General features: G+C 43.2%; 1 protein-coding gene across 2 annotated transcripts in view; it reads left to right on the top strand.

The window, feature by feature from the left end:
• Jazf1 (JAZF zinc finger 1) overlaps positions 1-18322 on the top strand; it is a 305134-nt gene that overhangs the window by 150166 nt on the left and 136646 nt on the right. For both annotated transcript variants that reach the window (XM_075955216.1, XM_075955217.1), the window contains exon 2: positions 16920-16992. In XM_075955216.1, coding sequence (XP_075811331.1) covers positions 16920-16992 — 73 coding nt within the window. The remainder of the gene's footprint in view (positions 1-16919; positions 16993-18322) is intronic.

Here is an 18322-nt window from a genome sequence, read left to right as displayed (position 1 = left end):
CTCCTATTGGAGGATAAAAACTGGGAGACCCAGGTTCCAGGACAGGCTCCAAAGCTACAAAGAAACCCTCGAAAATACAAATACAAAAACAAACAAACAAAAACCCTGGGAGACCACCTTATCTGGGCGGCAAGAGGTGGGGCTGTGAAGTTTACACTGGAGTGCTGTTTATGTGAGATTCTGGCCTCTGGCTTATGAGAAGGGATGGCATTTGTCACCTCTCCCTTTTACAAGTAAGGCGGTTAACTTGCTCACCAGTGAAATATAGGTAGAGCCAGGACTAGCCACCCCTTCACTGGCGGGAGATATTTGATAAGAGACATGGATGCTCAGGATCTTTAAACCCCTGTCATGGATCCTGATATGGCTCACATTTTATCTCTTCCAAAGAATTCCATGAAGCACCTTTTTGTGGAAAAACCAACCTAGTGGGAAAATATCAATGATAGCTCTCCTTGTCGGGGAGAGGGAGTAGGGGTATTGATAGGTCTCTGTTCTTTTCTATCAGTTTTACTAGGAGCCCAAAACTGCTAAGGAAAGAAATGATTTACCACAATTTATATATTCCATTCTGTTGGTCACCTGATAGACTTCTGCTCATTCCTGACACTGTGGTGATAAAAACCAAAGCCAGCCAGACCCAAGAACCATTCACCTTCCTACACAGACACTGACAGTCAGCAACGTAACATGTTCTTAGAAAGATGGGGCCTTTCGTGCCTCTTACGAAGCCACCAGCCCTCTGGTCCTGGTTCCCATGGTTAGGTAATGTTTAATGGGCTGATACCCAAGGCGGAAGAATGCCTAGGGAATGAGTGCTCACGGTGTTCGGAAATGTGTGAAGTGATATAGAACATACAGGAAGAAAAACAACCTTTACATAATAATGGTTATCTGCTGCTTATTTTAATTTGGCTGCAAGAATTCATTTTCTTTTGTGCAAGAGATACAATCACCTTTACAAGCAGGAAGGGAAAGGCCACTCGGCAGTTTGCAGTAATAATGCTGAGTGGTAGCGCAGGACTCAGTGCTCTGCGGGGCGTGGGAGCACACACCTGCTACTGTTAATCCTGAGATACTCAAGAGGAAAACCAGTTCCACAGTTCTGAGCCTCACTTAAATACTGGTCAGAATGATGGACTCTGGCAAGGTCCGCCTGGGTCCCCAGGACATAGCCAGGAGTCAAGTTCTGCAGGGGCTTAAAAAGGCAAAAGCACACAGCCATGGTATCTCCCATCAGATCCAGTCAGGAGTAAGTACAGATCCTGGCATACTTCCTGCCTGCGTACCTCCCACCCACATGTGATCAATCACATCTGGTTCAGATTGGGCGAATAAACAGGACAAACAAGAACTTATTTGTTTTTTTATTGATTTTATTGAGCTATACATTTTTTTCTGCTCCTCTCCCCTCCCCTTCAATCCTTCCCATGATTTCCATGTTCCCAATTTACTCAAGTGATCTTGTCTTTTTCTACTTCCCATGTAGATTAGATCCACATATGTCTCTCTTAGGGTCCTCCTTGTTGCCTAGGTTCTCTGGGATTGTGATTTGTAGGCTAATTTTCTTTGCTTTATGTCTAAAAACCACCTATGAGTAAGTAGATATGATATTTGTCTTTCTGGGTCTGAGTTACCTCACTCAATATGATGTCTTCTAGATCCATCCATGCATGCAAATTTCAAGATGTCATTATTTTTTTCTGCTGTGTAGTACTCCATTGTGTAAATGTACCACATTTTCTTTATTCAGTCTTTGATCGAGGGGCATTTAGGTTGTTTCCAGGTTCTGGCTATGACAAACAATGTTGCTGTGAACATAGTTGAGTACATGTCCTTGTGGTGTGGTTGAGCATCCTTTGGGTATATACCCAAAAGTGGTATTGCTGGGTCTTGAGGAAGGTTGTTTCCTAATTTTCTGAGAAATCACCACACTGACATCCAAAGGGGTTGTATCAGCTTGCATTCCCACCAGCAATGCAGAAGTGTTCCCTTTACCCCACATCCTCTCAAGCATAAGTTGTCATCAGTGTTTTTGATCTTGGCCATTCTTACAGGTGTAAGATAGAATATCAGAGTTGTTTTGATTTGCATTTCTCTGATGACTAAGGATGTTGAGCCTTTCCTTGTCTTTCAGTCATTTTAGATTCCTTTGTTGAGAGTTCTCTATTTAGGTCTGAACCCCATAATTTTATTAGATTATGTGTTCTTTTGGTTTCCAATTTCTTGAGTTCTTTGAATATTTTGGAGATCAGTCCTCTGTTTGATGTGGGGTTGGTGAAGATCTTTTTCCATTCTGTAGGCTGCTGTTTTGTCCTGTTGACCATGTCCTTTGCTTTACAGAAGCTTTTCAGTTTCAGGAGGTCCCATTTATTAATTGTTTCTCTCAGTGTATGTGCTACTGGGGTTATATTTAGGAAGTGGTCTCCTGTGCCATTGTGTTCAAGGCTACTTTCCACTTTCTATTCTATGAGGTTCAGTGTGGTTGGCTTTATATTGAGGTCTTGGTCTCCCATTAACTTGCAAAGTGTATTGTTCTTATTCCTGCTTTAGTCTCCCAGAGTTTGGGAGGTTGAAGAAGGAGGATCCAAAGTTTAATGTCATCCTTGACTACATAGCGAGTTCAAGGTCAGCCAAAGCTATATGAAAGCCTGTTACAAGCAAACAAAAGCAGTCAGAAAAGGGTTTAGTGCCATGACTCAAGTCATTTCTACTTGAGGGTGTTGACTGAGGTTTCTGTCCCACCAGGTCCCAAAACCATTTAGTCCCAAATAAACATACAGAGGTCTACATTAATTATAGATCGGCCCATTAGCTCAGGCTTCTTATTAACTCTTATAACTTATATTAACCCATAATTCTTGTCTGTGTTAGCACGTGGCTTGGTACCTTTTTCGGTGAGGCAGTCACATCTTGCTTACTCTGTGTCTGACTTCCTCTTGAAAGCCAGATGAATACACTTGAGACCTAAGATAGGGCCTTCTCTGGTCACTATGTTCCCTTTGGGAAGGGGTAGCAAACAGTTCAGGGGCTGCCCATCTCCTCTGCTCTTCCAAAGGAGCATTTCCGCTGTGAGGACTGTGTATGGAAAGCAGCTGATCTGTCTTCACCCAAACAAGATAGGCCCCACTGAAGAAGGTAAGAGCATCCAAGTGACTGTTACTGCCACTTAGGAGTGACTGCTTGTTCACAACTGTAATGCCACAATGTGAGCACCAACAGCCTGAAATAATAGTAATAGTTAATATTTATTAGGTATTTACCATGTACCAGCCCCTGTGCTCTGTGAAGTATACAGCTCATCTCTCTTAAATTCCCTTAACAACCTCATAACAACTTCATAAGCTGTGAGTCACTGACTTCTGTATCAGAAGATCAAAGCTCGGCCTGAGAAACTATCTCCAGTCATGAAGTTAGCAATCATCAGAACAAACCAGTCACTTCCATAATATGTTGTCTATCCAAGGGGAAAAAGCTATTTTAAAGTAAATAAAAAAAAATCAGAAAAGCTAGAGTTGAGTAGTCCTTCTACAGAAGCCACGATAATCAGGAGCCATCTGCCAAGTTCCAGATAAGTGAGAGGGCCAGGGATTTCACAATGCCCAAATTCATGCCATCAGCAAGATTACTCAGCATGTGTCCCTACTCATTACCAAGTAGAAGAGATGCAACCTATTCAGAATCCAGAGCCACGCATCTCAAACTCTGTGTCATATCTGAGGCTCTTGAGCCTAAACGGTGTGTTCCTGGCCCCAGTCTGGGCACAGAGAGCACGTGTGTGATCAAATAAGAGGTCAACCAGAGCTATTCAGATCAAGCTGTAACCAGTACATAATTGTAAATCTATCTAATGACTTTGAGGTAGTCATTGTGTAATCCTAAATCCAAATGTTCAGCTCTTTTGCCTGTGGCTGTTTTTTGTTTGTTTGTTTGTTTGGTTGGTTGTTTGGTTGGTTTTGTTTAGTTACAATTCTTTGTCTTCCTTGAGAGATTGTAAGAATGGAGGCAGGGTGTTGTTTTTGTTGTTGTTTGCCAAATTCTAGATGAAACAGGCTTCCAAAGTGCAAAACTAACTTGCTTCTTAATAACCTCACTTGTAATTGAAATGAAAAATGACAGCACAGGAAAAACGCATTGACCTGAATCAGTCTTAACAGAAAATTCCAAGTGCTAGAGCTTTTTAGTTTTAGGAGCATACATACCATCAGTGATGCCCGCCTTCACCCCCTGCCAAAAATATTTCCTCGCCATCAGAATACCTCAAGACTGCTTCACATTAATTTTAAAAATACACGGAGACAGGCACGAGTTGATCACATGATTCCTAAGCTTGGCCCTTCCTAGAAAGTGAAAGGTGAAAAACTAGCCAGCACTTCAGCGCTTCAGGTGGAGCCCGAATTTAAAAGATTCCGCCAGGGGGTGGGGAAATTGTTCTGTAGGTGAAGTGCTTGCTATGCAAATGCGAGTTTGGCCCCAACATCAACATAAAAGCTGGGTGTCAGCAATTATCCTAGTGTGGAGGGCCAAAGACCAAGAGGATCCCTAGGACTTGCTAGCCAGCCAGTCCGGTTGTACTAGGGAGCTCCAGGTTCAGTGAGAGATGCCATCTCAAAATAATACTTATGGTAAGGTGGAGAGAGAGCGAGGATCTCTTCATTTACACCGACTTCTGACCTCTACATGATAATACTTATGATAATAATACTCATGATAAGGTGGAGAGAGAGCAAGGATCTCTTCATCTACATCGACTTCTGACCTCTACATGCAGTCCCACATGTGTACATGCATACAAACACACATAAGCAAAAGATTCATGGCCCTGGCTTTATCTATAAAACTTTTTGGCATACTCAATCATTTGTTTTTAGTTTCACAATTGCTTTTTAAGTTTGGGGGAAATCTCAAGTTCTTTTATTTGATAACTTTCCAAGCAGTCGTTTGGTGGGAGGGTTATTTGTTTTTTTTTTGTTTTCCTTTTTAAAGTGTATATTGCGTGTCTGTGTTTGTGTGTGTTTGAGAGAGAGAGCGGGGGGGGGGGGGGGGAGCGAGAGAGGGAGAGAAAGAGAGATGTGTGATGTGTATATGTGTCTGTGTGATGTGTGTGGAGGGGGAGCATACATATGGAAATCAGAGGACAACCTTTCACCTTTTGGGGGGTTCCACAGTCTTTAGTGGTAACTGTCTCTTCTTGTTTCACACTAGAATGTTGGAGAGGGTTCAGGCCCTCAGAGTCTTTGGTGTTACCCAGGAGATGCTAATGTGCAGTTCTAGTTGAGAACCACTGGTCTCAGGCACGTGGTGAAACAGCAGTGACTAAAGCCACACAGCTTGACGACTTAGGGTGCTCCTCGGCTCCCTCTGTGACTGCCTCTGACACCGCTGCCGTTCTCAGTGCTTTAAGCAGGGGTCATCCAGACAGTAAACAATCCCTACTTGTGAGCAGGAAAGCAAGTGAGTCTATAATAGAGTGTTGTGATCTTCTTAAAGTCAATTTGAGGCCCTTTCCCTAGTAAGTGTGGACAACCTGTGGCCATAGATCACGTGTACTTTGCACAACCATGGATGCACACAACACAAAATTGTAAACCGGCTTAAAACATAAGACTTAGGTGTGTTTTTGTTTCTGCTTTTCAATTTTATCACTTGATTACACGGTTCTCTGGTATGTGTTTTATAGATGACAACATCTGTTGCAAGGAGTCTGGTCTACTGGAGAGCCAGGACTTTTTTTCTGTTTTGTCTAAAGCTAGTTCTCCGATGCCTGCACAGAGTACTTGACATATATATCCGACTTCCCATAAACATCGGTTAATCTTGGTTATTTTCAACTTGGTTACTCATTCAGTGCTTTTCTAGTTAGGATTACTTCATCCTCAACTTCTTTCTCCTTTGGAATCCAAGCTTGTCCTAAACTTATATTTCCTGAAGGGGAAAGGAAAAGAAAATTTATTTTAATGCAACTAGGAAAGATGTCACAGTATATGTAAGTTTCAGATAAATGTGATTCGCAGTGTCAGAATTGACCTTTAGAGGGAAAAAAATCCTCTTTTGGCAGGTGAGGGTAGTTTGGGTTACAAGGAAAGAAGAAGAACAAATGGGAACAGATCTGCATTAATAAATATTCAGATCGCGCCCGCTCCATGTCAGCGTTCGTAGGCGGTGTTGGTACACATGATGTTGGGTGACGGGATTGTGCACCCTCTCTCTTTTCACTTTAATTGCTTGCCTGAAAAGATCCCGACAGCTGCAAAGGTTGCTGCTCATCGCATTGTTGATAACTCAGGAGCAATGTGTATGTGCAATTTGCTTCATAATTGCCCACTAATAACCAATACTGGAAAAGGCTTGAGCAACCAAAGCAGCCATAATTTGACAAAATGGTTCTCTCTTCTTTCTCCCATTCCTTAACCATCCCACTGCAGAGTCAGCCACATCCGATGTGGCAGTGTGGGTGTTACTTTACTGTGGCTTTGTTGTTGTTCTGTAAGTTTAGTAGAATAAAATCTAATGTAATTTTTATTTAATCCAAGAAAACAAAGACACAAAAGATTTCATGTTTCTCGGTAGAACTTTGAGTTAGCATTTCTGGTTGTTTAGAGTATTGGTTTTATCGTTTGTTTGCTTGAAGATTTGGTTTGGCTTTATTTACTGCCATTGAGTAGCAGTATCTGAATGGAAGAGAATTTCTTTCTCTCGGTTTCAGAAGGACTGGAGGTGGTCAGTTCTGGATGGGGCTTCATTTGTTCAGCCACACACACATCCTTGCTCTGCCTAGGATGACTTCCATTTATAAGATTTTCTCACGTTAAATTGATTCAGAAGTGGCAATCATTCGTCCAGTCACCCTAGAGGAAAACTGCTGCAAAGAAAGGTACAGACCTTTCAGGAGACTTCCTTAAAGTGCTGTATCTTACTAACCAGAATGTAGACTCGATGTTTCAAGGAATGTAGGGAAATGTAGTCCTTGCACCAAGCAGCCATGTTCCAGAGCATCATGGTGTAAAAATGAGTGAAATGCCTGTTGAACAGCATCTTGCAGCCCATGATAACTTTCATTTGCATGATAACTTTTAAATTTTTCTGTGCATCATCATGCTGCTGACTATCAAAGAGAGACAATTCACAACTGTGCAAGTCCTAATTTCAAAATACTTCATGAGCAGCACGGCTCCATCTCACACTGGAGATTTACTCCTCATTTCCACTCTAGGATAAAAGTACTGTTCTTAGCAATATTTTGGAGATTAAAAAAAAAAAGACCCCTAAGGCGTCCACAGCTAACACTGAGCACAGGCAGTTGGCTATGAAGAGTGGCACATTGTCTTACCACCAAGAAGTAAGAACGGGGCTGGAGAGATGGCTCAGCTGTTAAAGGCTAGGCTCACAATCAAAAATATAATTAAGTAAGAACTAAGATTGAAACAAGAATGTAATTCCCTTAGAAAGCCTTGGAGACTCATATACGAGGTATACTAACCACTGAATTAGGGACCCCGGTTTGACTCGCCCCACCCCACCCCAGCCTTTTATGCTCAGTTGTGAAATGTACCAGTCACTTGAGTTCAAACGCAGTGTGCCCCAAGCCTTTCCTTATCCCTGCTGAGCTGAGGCTGGCTGCGTTTCCTAATGGCATCTTCAATCAATGCTTGTTACTATGTGTCGCTCTTCTGAGGGCATGCGGTAGCTCTGCTGCCTTTTGGAATGTGTGGTGGTGTGATGAGAGTCTTACATGCCCTGTTCCTATCTGTATCAGGAGCCCTTTATCCCGTACTCCCTTCTCTGAAGCTCCAACTTTTTGTTTCTGTACAGCATCTTTCACACATGAGAAGCAGACCTCACTTGGAATATCAAATGTTTTTCCTAGTTTGGGGTTCTTTATCGTTGATAATAAGACTCTCACTCCACATAAGAAAAATCTTGTACTTTACCAAATCTTGTCTTTTGTATCAATTTCCCCCCTCCACCTTCCCTACCGCCGTTCACTATTTTCTAACACATGGGTCATCTTAGCTTTTTCCCCCGAGTGGCTCTGCTTCGTGTGTGAAGCTGAGGCTGACTCTCAGAGAGGCTTTCAGCCCTTCCATGAGGGAGCGAGCTCTGCTGCATGCCGTGCCCCTTCCCCACAGACCACTCCACTTTCACAGGCCAGTTTCTTTCTCCTTCTGCTCACCTGCTCAAGCCACTTTCTAGTCAGACTCTCGGAAACTTTATTTCAAAAACTTGCCCTGAGCCTCACAAAGAATCATGGCGCATTTCTGAAGCAGTTAGTATACTTGCTGGTTTATATGGAAGTATTGGGGGCTTTTTGTAGTGTGTGTGTGTGTGTGTGTGTGTGTGTGTGTGTGTGTGTACACCAACTTTACATATAAGTAGGTGATGTGCACAAGCCTGTGGAGGCCAGTGGTCAGCCTTGGGCATCAGCCACCTCCTTTGAGACAAGCCTGTCATTTGTCCTGGAACTCACCAGTTAGACTGGCTGACCAGTGAGCCCCCAGATTCTTCCTATATCTGCTACCTCTGGGATTTTTATGTGGGTTCTGGGTATTTAACTCAAGTCTCAAGCTTGCAGGGCAAGCACTTTACCGACCGAGCTATCTTCCCAGCCCGTGGATTATTGTTAACTGGCTGTTGCAATCATCTTTCTGGCTCAGTTGTGAACTACTGACTTAGAATTTCCTCTAAGCAAGGAGCACATGACAAGTATTCAGGATGTCTTTCAGGAAATGAATTCAATTTCTTTGATTCCACAAAGAAAGCCAGGGCTCCTAAAATCCAGGTCCTAACCACCTTGTGTCACTGCCCTGTTGCCCACTGCCCAGCCTTCTAGCCTCTCAAGTTAGACCGTGGAAAAAACCAAAAATTACCTACATGCAGTAGCTCTAGTCTTCATAGCCACCTCATGGGTCTCTGGCGAGATTTCTCAGCCTAGCACTGACATTTGAGGTCGGGCAGGTTTTGTTGTTGTGAGGTTACCCGATTATGTGCGCTGTAGGATATCAGTGGGATCCAGTGGTACACACCCTTCGGTATCTCTGCACTTTGCCATCGCAGAGAATTGCCCACAGTTGAGAACCACCCCCTCAAGTATCTCTGCTTCAAAAATCTATAAATAATGAGTATTGTCCGGTCAACCCTACTGCCCTTTTAGAGTGCCCAAGATTTCCCCCAGTGCTGCCCTGAACTTAGAGCCACACTAGCTTCCCACCCTCACCTGTGACTGCCTCACCGTGGGCTCCGTCAGCTTCCTCTCGTATTTTGTCTCCTTTTGAACATGTGCTCTTGCTCTTGTCTGTCTGTGCAGGAACACAGAAGCTTACACTAAGGTCTGTGCTGGCCCATATGATCTAGAGCTCCCTGGGCTGATGCTTATCTCTGAATCCCGAGAAATTTCCTTCTCACCCTGGTTGCTCATTCAGTTATTGAGCCTCCATCATGGTGGACACTAACGAACTAAGTCTTTGGCTTAGATTTGACTGCTAAGACCAAGTTTCCTAGCCAGTTACTATCTTAGTGGGTGACCATAGGACTCTGAAGGATTAAGGAAGAATTAGGAAGCAGAACAGCAGAACGTCAGCCCTTTGGCCATGCTGGTCACAGGCTGTGCTGAAGCTGCAGTGTTTATGCGTAAGTCAGTTTCAGGAGCATTTTCTAGAGAGTTCCTGGTTCAGTCATGTTGAGTCATTGACTGGTGGCAAGAAAACTCAGGCCCCACATGTGAACATGAGTGCTTTTTACTAGATGCTGTTATTGTGTTGCACAGAGTCCCTGACTTTTAGATATTAAGCTCATAAAGTTTACAGCAACACTTAGCTGCATCTGGATTTCACAGTGAATTGGGGAAGGCAAAAGTCTCAAGTATAATTTGCACTAACTTTCCTGTAATGGAAATTATGGCCTGGGAAAAGTTTCAAATGGCATGTCCATAAACTAAGGAAAAGTTGATCCATTCAAAGGCTGGTTACATACACTCATATGGTTTTTTTAAAGTTCAGTGCCAACAAGAAATATCTATTTCAGCATCTGAAGTAAACCAGCAATGAATTTTAAAAGTCAGTCTTTGTAAATTGTTGGTTCAACAAATTTAGTCTTTAAAAATAGAGTAAAAGTTGCAACAAAAATGTACTGGGCTTATAAGACAGCTATAAAGTCTTTGTGGAGTCCAGTGTTAGAGCTGGGTGCCAGCAGCGAACTGACTTCACCTACTGGTGATCCGAACACTGGCACAGTAACCTCAGAACATGGGGCCTCTGCTTCTAGCCCCGATGGTCCCAGCTTCATTTAAGGAAGCTTGTCCCAGAGGCTTGCATGCTTCCATGGCTTGTGGTTTCCCACATACCTACCCCTTTCTTCTTTCCTGGCTCTCTCTCTTCCCACCCTTTTCTTGTGTTTGTGTTGGTAACTTTCACTTGGTCTAGACTCTGCTGCAGTGCTTAGTCATCATTCCCTGAGTGTCACTGCCTTGGCCTTGGCACCTCAGTGGTGAAGTACTGGCAGAAGCCTGTGGGTGGAGGCACAGGTGGAACTTGTTGGCTAGGGATATAACTGTAGGCTGATTATTTAATTAGGGAATCAGCAGATGTCAACATATGGCCTCTCTTTTCTCTACACCTGCTTAATGGAATCAGAAAAAAGAGTCCTGACTGGCTGCCAGTGTTCTGATACTGTTTCTAGCCTTGCTCTCTCCCCTTCTCTGTCCCTCCATCCATAGGCACTTGGTGACTTGCTTAGTTTGTCTTCATAACCACTTAAAGAGTTCTCTGTTTTAAGCTCTGAGCTTTCTCCATGCTAGAGCTGGCATCTTTGAGTGCAGGGTTTTTCAGGGATTCAGCAAGGTTCAGCTTCTGGCTCTTGTGTCCCCACTATAGGCTCTGGAGATTGTAACTTTATCCAGGTCTCTTTATGTTCTCATATTCTTTTGTTATGTCCCCAAACACTGTTTGAAATAACATGTTTCCTGCCTCTGTCTCCTGTTTACTCCCCTTGGTGGTTTTCCTCTACCCACTACCACATTTTCTTGGGGCCCTGAGTGGTAAAGGAAACAACTCTGCTTATTTTACCCAAACTCTTCAATATTCCCATCGTGAAATGAATCGGCTGCGGCCCCCTGCATGTATTTGTTGGGCACTAGAGAGCAAAGTGCTGCCGATGGGAAGAGTTGAGGTAAGCAAGGTGTTCCCTGTGGTGCTAGCAGGAGAAGAGGGGGGTTGACGGGGCCCTACCCAGGGTGCTAGGGGAGAGTGTGCTGAACAAAGTGATGTCCGTCTTTGCAAGTTTAAGAGCTGAGGGGAAGGATGGAAGCTGTACATCCATTCATTAGTATCAGAATCACACAAAGATTACAAAAAACAGTGAGGGTTCTGGGCCTACTCTTCAAAATCACTTATCCTCCTGGGTGCGCACTGGACTCTCTGGGGTCCTCTACTGTTGCAGCCCGCAGCCCTCCCACCTCCATCCTTTTAGCCCCCGCCATCCCCTCCCCATTGTTGTGATGCATTTAAGCAGGAAGTGGTGTTTGGAAACTGTAGAACATGAAGAGAATCTCCCTCCAGACCAGAAGTGCCTCCTTTGTTCACAGTGACTCCCAAATCTACAGACCGCCAGGGAGGTTTGCTTAGTTTTGCTTGAGAGGCAGCAGAGCTGTTTTCTAACTTTATTAAATTTTAAGTAATTTTAGGTATAAAGTCCCAGCAAGGCACAGTAACTAATGTCATAACCAAAGCCATGAGGTAATTACTGAGTGCTGGTTGACCCACCAAATAATACCAGTGGAGTTTTTGTTTTGTTTTGTTCTTTGTGGGCTTGAAGATGGCACTAGGAATGATTATTTATTAAAAAATAGCACACAACAAAAGTAAACAAACAGAAAGACAATGTGCAAGTACATACCTGTAATCCCAGCACTCAACTCTGGAAGTGGAAGCACAAATTCAAGGTCTTCCACTGCCAAGTAGTGGACCACATGAGACTTCTCTCAAAAAAAAAAAAAAAAAAAAAAAAGAAGGAAGAAAAAAAAGAGAATGAGAAAAGTTAGAAGTCACAAGCATTTGTTGTCACTGGTTCCCAATGATAAAAACTATAACAGATGAAGAGGGGCTTCAGGGCCGGAGCAAGGTGGCCTTGAATCTTCTATCATACACATCACATTTCTTATTGACAGGAGTTGAAGTGTTCCTTCCCAGCCTCAACCATCACCTTATATTGTTTTGATTTTAGTATTTATTTACATTTTTATTTGATCTTATTTTATTGGCTCCTGTTGTTTGAAGAACAATTGGAGCTAGTGTTGTGACAATGAGGACTGGGCGATTCAGTTCAATCCATGACCTTAATGATCAGAACCAGGAAAAGCTTTCGCTTTGTACAGCATCCTCACCATAGAGTAAACACCTCCCTAAGATGGTGACAGACACACCTGCTGTCAGCTGTTTACAGACTGCTGTTGTAGAAACTTAGCGAGACTGTCCCGGGGAAGAGCCGGCAATAATCTGTGTCTTTTTCTGTTTGGTACTGCCCTGCCCCGCTAGAAAGTGTAAGTTTCTCTTCCCGTCACTTGTCAGTCATATAGAAGCCGAAGAGTGCAGTTGTGTGTCATTGTGCATTGGCACAAATTGCCGAATCACCTGCTTGAGGAGCATCATGTGGATTGAAAAAAATCAAATGTGTTATCTACAGACCCCTTTAAAGTGAATTATATCTCTGAGAAGCTGCAGCAGCATTTCCCATCCTCATTTTATTGGCACTCTGAACAAATACGCCAGAGAAGTGCCTCGGAGATGCTATGATACAGCCATTCGCCTCTTCCTAGATTACTTCCTGTAGCGGCTTACTGTGTGCAAAACCATCTTTGCATGGCACGGCGCATAGGATAAGGAAGTGTTTCTTTTTATTTGTACTATCTAGTGGTACCAGGTGATGGTGTTCCCTTGCCTCCATCACCTGTGGAGACACGGCCATCCTGGCAGAGCTAGGGAGGCATCCTACATGTCAGAGCCATTGTACTATCTAGTGGTACCAGGTGATGGTGTTCCCTTGCCTCCATCACCTGTGGAGACACGACCATCCTGGCAGAGCTAGGGAGGCATCCTACATGTCAGAGCCATTGTACTATCTAGTGGTACCAGGTGATGGTGTTCCCTTGCCTCCATCACCTGTGGAGACACGGCCATCCTGGCAGAGCTAGGGAGGCATCCTACATGTCAGAGCCAGTCTGCCTCTGGAGTCCTTTCCTTGTAGGGCGTCGAGCATCGCAAGGTTATGCTGCTGTCAGAGAGGGAGAAGTAATGAAAGCAGCTATTATACTTGTACTGAATGTGGAGTGCTCGCCAGCATAATTAAAATCCATAAAACAGCAGGTCATGATCACCATGAGCAGTCAGCAAGTGACAGGACCCATGCTTATTTGGGACCAGCAGTTGATGGGGGCTCTCCAGGAGCCTTGTTTTAGTCTCTCCTGATTTGTACCAAGTACATCGTTTCATTCACAAAACTTTGGTGGCTGTTTGTTCTAATAAAGGTTGTCTTGAAGAATCATTTAATCTAAAAATAAGGTTGAGGCCTGGGGGTATTTGTCCAGAATGTGTATTCTAGAGAAAGTGGCAGGGGTACTTTATCCCTAAGGAGCTTCAGTGGTTGTTTTGTTTCAGAGAAGGTGACATTTGGAAGTTTCCAGAAGTCTGCCTCCAACTTATAACTTAAGGCAATGCAAGCATAAGTCAAACATAGGTTATAGAATATGTTGAAGCAAAATAATATAGAGTTTCAGAATCTTGCCTTGCAAACAGTGTTGAACATGCTCCATGCTCTGTCAGACAAGATTGCCATGCAGTTTCTGTGTCAATAGCAACAACATTTCAGATAAGCATCAGGGAGCTGTAGCATGCTGTAGAAGATACTTGACTCCTTCTTCAGAGAGATAATGAAACCCTCCTGTGTTGCTATGGCAAAACAGTAGAGAGGCTCAACTTATTGGGAAAAGAGTTTTGTTGTGACTCACAGTTCTAGAACTTCAGCCTGTGATTGACAGGTCACATGCTTTTAGGCCTGTTACAGCAGAACCACATACTGGGAACAAGTAGCTGATTGGGATGTGCTGTCCTCATCCAGCCTGGGAAGCTAGAGAAGGAGGACAGGTTCTCATCATCCCAAGTGACCTTCCACTAGACCCCACCTCCAAAAGATTTCAGCACCTTCTAACTGTACCACAGACTAAGGACCACACCTTCAACACACAAGCCTTTAGGGAAACCTCAAGATCCAAGTTACTTCAAGCTTGAAGTAGAAAAGTATAATATAAATGTATATACCTGCACATGCATGTGTGTGTGTGCCTGCGCGTGCGTGCACGCGCGTGCACACACACACACACACTAATAAAAGAGAAAAAATTAAAATCAGGATAACTTGGGAAAGCAACATTTAGAACAATTTTAGAAAGTAATAACAGTGTACTAACAGAGGGATGACTAGAAGATGGTGTGTAGAAAGACTGTTTGATTGAAAGCCAGGTACAAGAGCAAAGAGAAGGTGAAAGATGGCTCTTTACCCACTGATACACAAATTGTAAGCTCCTAATAGTGCTCATTTGTTGTAATTGGAGCGGCGGGCTGCGTCCCCAGCACCCCGGCCGCCTGCTAGCTTATGCCCTGAAATAATTACATGGACACTGTATTCTTTTAAACACTGCTTGGCCCATTAGCTCTAGCCCTTACTGGCTAATTCTGATATCCCGATCAACCCATCTCTAATAAACTGTGTAGCACCGGTCTTACTGGGAAAGATTCAGCATGTCTGACCTGGCGGCTTGCCCCAGAGAGGAGAGCTATCGAGTCTGAGCTCACTTCCTCTTCCTCCCAGCATTCTGTTCTGCCTACTCCACCCACCTAAGGGATGGCCTATCAGAATGGGCCAAGGCAGTTTGTTTATTACCAATGACCTTCCTCCATCACTCATTTACTTCAGAATAACTCCGTGTGACCACATATCACAAAAGAGCAGCTCCCCATCCATCCGTAGGACCAAGTTCAAATTGTTTGGTGGGAACTTGAGAAACTGTCCACTGGGTTTTTGCTTTTGCTTGTTTTTCTAACTTCCTTTCTTGATTTCACAACTTCTGTCTCCGGCCTCGTCTACTTTGGCACATCAGTCAGCATCTGCACCCACAGCCTGTCTAGCATGCCAGTGGCAGTTTATGTAGACAAGACATTTCCCCTCTCAAGTATGGTTCTGGAGACTCCCCTCCAGCAAGCACGTTCTGCACAGAAAAGCAAAGATGTGTTGAGATTACAGCAGATTTGGATAAGTGTTAAGGGTTGTGTTTGAAAACTATTTCTCCCTCATGCCTTTAATCCCAGTATTGGGAGGCAGAGGCAAGTGGATCTCTGAGTTCAAGTCCAGCCTGGTCTACAGAGTAGTTCCAGGATGGCCAGGGTTACACATAGAAACCCTGTCTCGAAAAAACAAAACAGAGAAGGAGGGAAAAGAAAGAGGAGGAGAAAATTTAAAAGGAAAAAGAAAATCATGTCCCCTGAGAATGCATGCCTTCCTTGTATCTTGACAGCCACTGAGTTTATCCCTAAACCAGCGATCAGACCGCAGCCTCAGCTGTGGTTAAAGTAACTGGGGCTGAGAAGGGGAGGAAATGTGAACTACTGATCTGTTCTCATCTGCTCTGCCAAAACCCTGAGACTCGGCTTGATGGAGCCTTTCAGAGACTCTTTGTCTCTTGTTCCTAATTCAGCTTTCAAGGGTTTACAGTGGCAGAGACCCAAGGAAGGAAGATTTCTGAATAGAGTTAGTTCCCTGGAATTCTTGGCACAGGAAAACTGATAGAGTGAACGTGAGATTCTTAACTTGGACATAATGAATGAGGCTGCTGGCTCTGCTGCCCGGGTGTATAGTCTGAGGGGCAAAAGCAGTGTTGATCTGATTATTGCCACCCTGTTCTCCCTCTGCCATCCCCTGTTAGAGCACATTGGGGTTGTGTATCTTGGGCCACCATATGCAGTAAACACTTTGTTGCAAAGGTACTGGAAACAACAGACATCAGAGCAGTTACTGCCACCTGCAGCTGAGACTTCTGATCATGGGATGGTGTGGATGATGTTTTAATGAAAAGAAATTAGTGTGAAATGCTTTAACCTTTCTTCATGAAAGTAATACAGAGTGACTCCCCTGCCCTATATATTATTATATGATCATTTCTTTTGCATATATTTAAGAAATTATTTCTCCGCATGTGAACCCTGAAACGATGCTTCTGGTGCGAGGTCTGCGCTCATTACTGGTCTGTACTGGAGACGCAGCATTGTGAGGTGTTGCTGTACTGTGACAGTCTGCCTCTTTGAGGGGGAGCCCCGGTGAATGTGCTGTTTGTTGACGCTGAAGCACTAAGAGACTTTCTAATTAAGTCTAGAAAAGCTATAGTCAATTCATTATACATTCACAAAGGAGAAGAGCTCTCCAGAATATGAATCTGGACTCAGAAGTGTTCAGTGAGCAAGAACAATACTCCATAGATTTTCAGATTGATGGAGCTTTTCAATGTAAACTAATTTGTTCCAGTATTGAAGTGAGCATAATTAACAGAGGCTTGCTTTCTTAGGCCGATTAACCACGGAAACCATGCCAGCATTGTAACTGTATGCAGTGAAAACCAGTATTTATGAGGGGGTTGTGCAAGAGCTTGTGTGACAGATGGGCGTTTTATCACTGTTGATGTTTGGAATTTCTTGAAAAGCAATGTAATATCTTGTTTTTATGAATGAATGAACAAATCATTATGCTTTGTGGACTGAGTTTTCCTATTCTAAATTAGTCTTTTTCTCTCTTTAACCTCTGTTACTTTATGTTGGGGATCCTCATATATTCTGATGTAAAAAAAAAATCCTTAAAAAAATCGTCATTGTGTTTTATTGCAGATACAGATCCGCGTGTTTTAGAGAAGCAAGAGCTGCAGCAGCCGACCTATGTTGCTCTCAGTTACATTAATAGGTAAGCCATTCCAGAGGACAGCTGCTGTGTACTGCTGCGTTCTCGTTAGACATAGCTTTTCACCAGTAAATGCTTGCAGTTTAAAAATGGGCAGATTAGATCATTTTAAAGCAACCTCTACGTGGAGATTTCTTGTTTCTCTGTTGAGGGATATAGATTGTAGCCCATTGTGCATATGTCTGATTTACAAGCTCATTTTGGAAGTATTTGTATGCAGGGTTAGAACATGCTCTTTTGACTCCGTGGGGCAGTGTGAGAGATTAGTGGATTTATGTTTGAGTGAACCTTTTAAATCTTGGGGTGAAAAAGTACTTTTTTATGAATTGAAAACATGGTTGGAATATCAGAATATATTGGACTCTAACAAACTGAAATCATTTAATTTCAGAAAGTCATTTTGTAGCAGCTCATCTTTTTAGTAGAAACACTGTCAGCAGCTGCCCCCATATGTATAGAGCAACATGAGTTTTCACTTAAATTGATTCAGAGCCTAACTTTAGAGAACTGTTTTGTGCTTAAATATCAAACCTAAAAGAAGACTTAGTGTTTTGGCCAACTCAAATAATTAAGGAGACAGTAATTTGAGGGCAAGAACTCAGAGTCACCTTTGGGTTAAGAAAATACACACTCTCAAAGCAAAGTGGAGAGAGTAAGAGCGAAATTGGTTTTTAATGAGCATGAGAACTCTCTGCCCATAACTCAGTGGCCGTGTTTCTACTGGCTGTCCCTTTCCCATAAGGCAAAGATCTCTTTCATTCTCTTGGTGCCAGAGCATGAACCATGGTCCGGAGAGGAAGTCTGCCAGTGAATTATCTGCACTCTTGATGTTGGTGTCATTTTAGGGAAGGTTGTTCATGCCTGCCCAGCCGTGGCTGTGAGTTAGTCACCTGTGCTCAGCTTCAGGTACTTACGATGAGGCAGCCTCTAAATGCTTGTCATTTTCGGATTTCCTGCTCATCGGGCTTTCCAAGGAGAAGCATAAGATGTCTCTAGTCTTTTATCAACCATAGTTTTGACATATGTTGTTAGAATACTTTAATAATTGCATCAGATTAAATAAATATATCTGAGTTTTTCACAGATCCTGTGCAATTTCCAGTACTTAGCAAGAGAGCTGAAAATCTTTAGTTATATTCATAGAACTGTACTGATGGTGACAGATCTAGTCTAAAGGAGCAGACGTTTCTAGTAGTCTAGCAGGCTTACTGGTGACCTTTCTATGAAGAAAGTATGTGTAAGCTTGCCAGGTTATCAATGCCGAACAAAAGACTCTTTTGTGGGGAACGTGTTGTATTGAGGACTTAGTACTCCTCAAGTGGTAGACACTCTG

The sequence above is a fragment of the Microtus pennsylvanicus genome, chromosome 21, assembly GCF_037038515.1.
Source record: "Microtus pennsylvanicus isolate mMicPen1 chromosome 21, mMicPen1.hap1, whole genome shotgun sequence".
Taxonomy (NCBI): domain Eukaryota; kingdom Metazoa; phylum Chordata; class Mammalia; order Rodentia; family Cricetidae; genus Microtus; species Microtus pennsylvanicus.
Note: the sequence above shows the minus strand (reverse complement) of the source record. Positions and strands in the feature narration are given on the sequence as shown.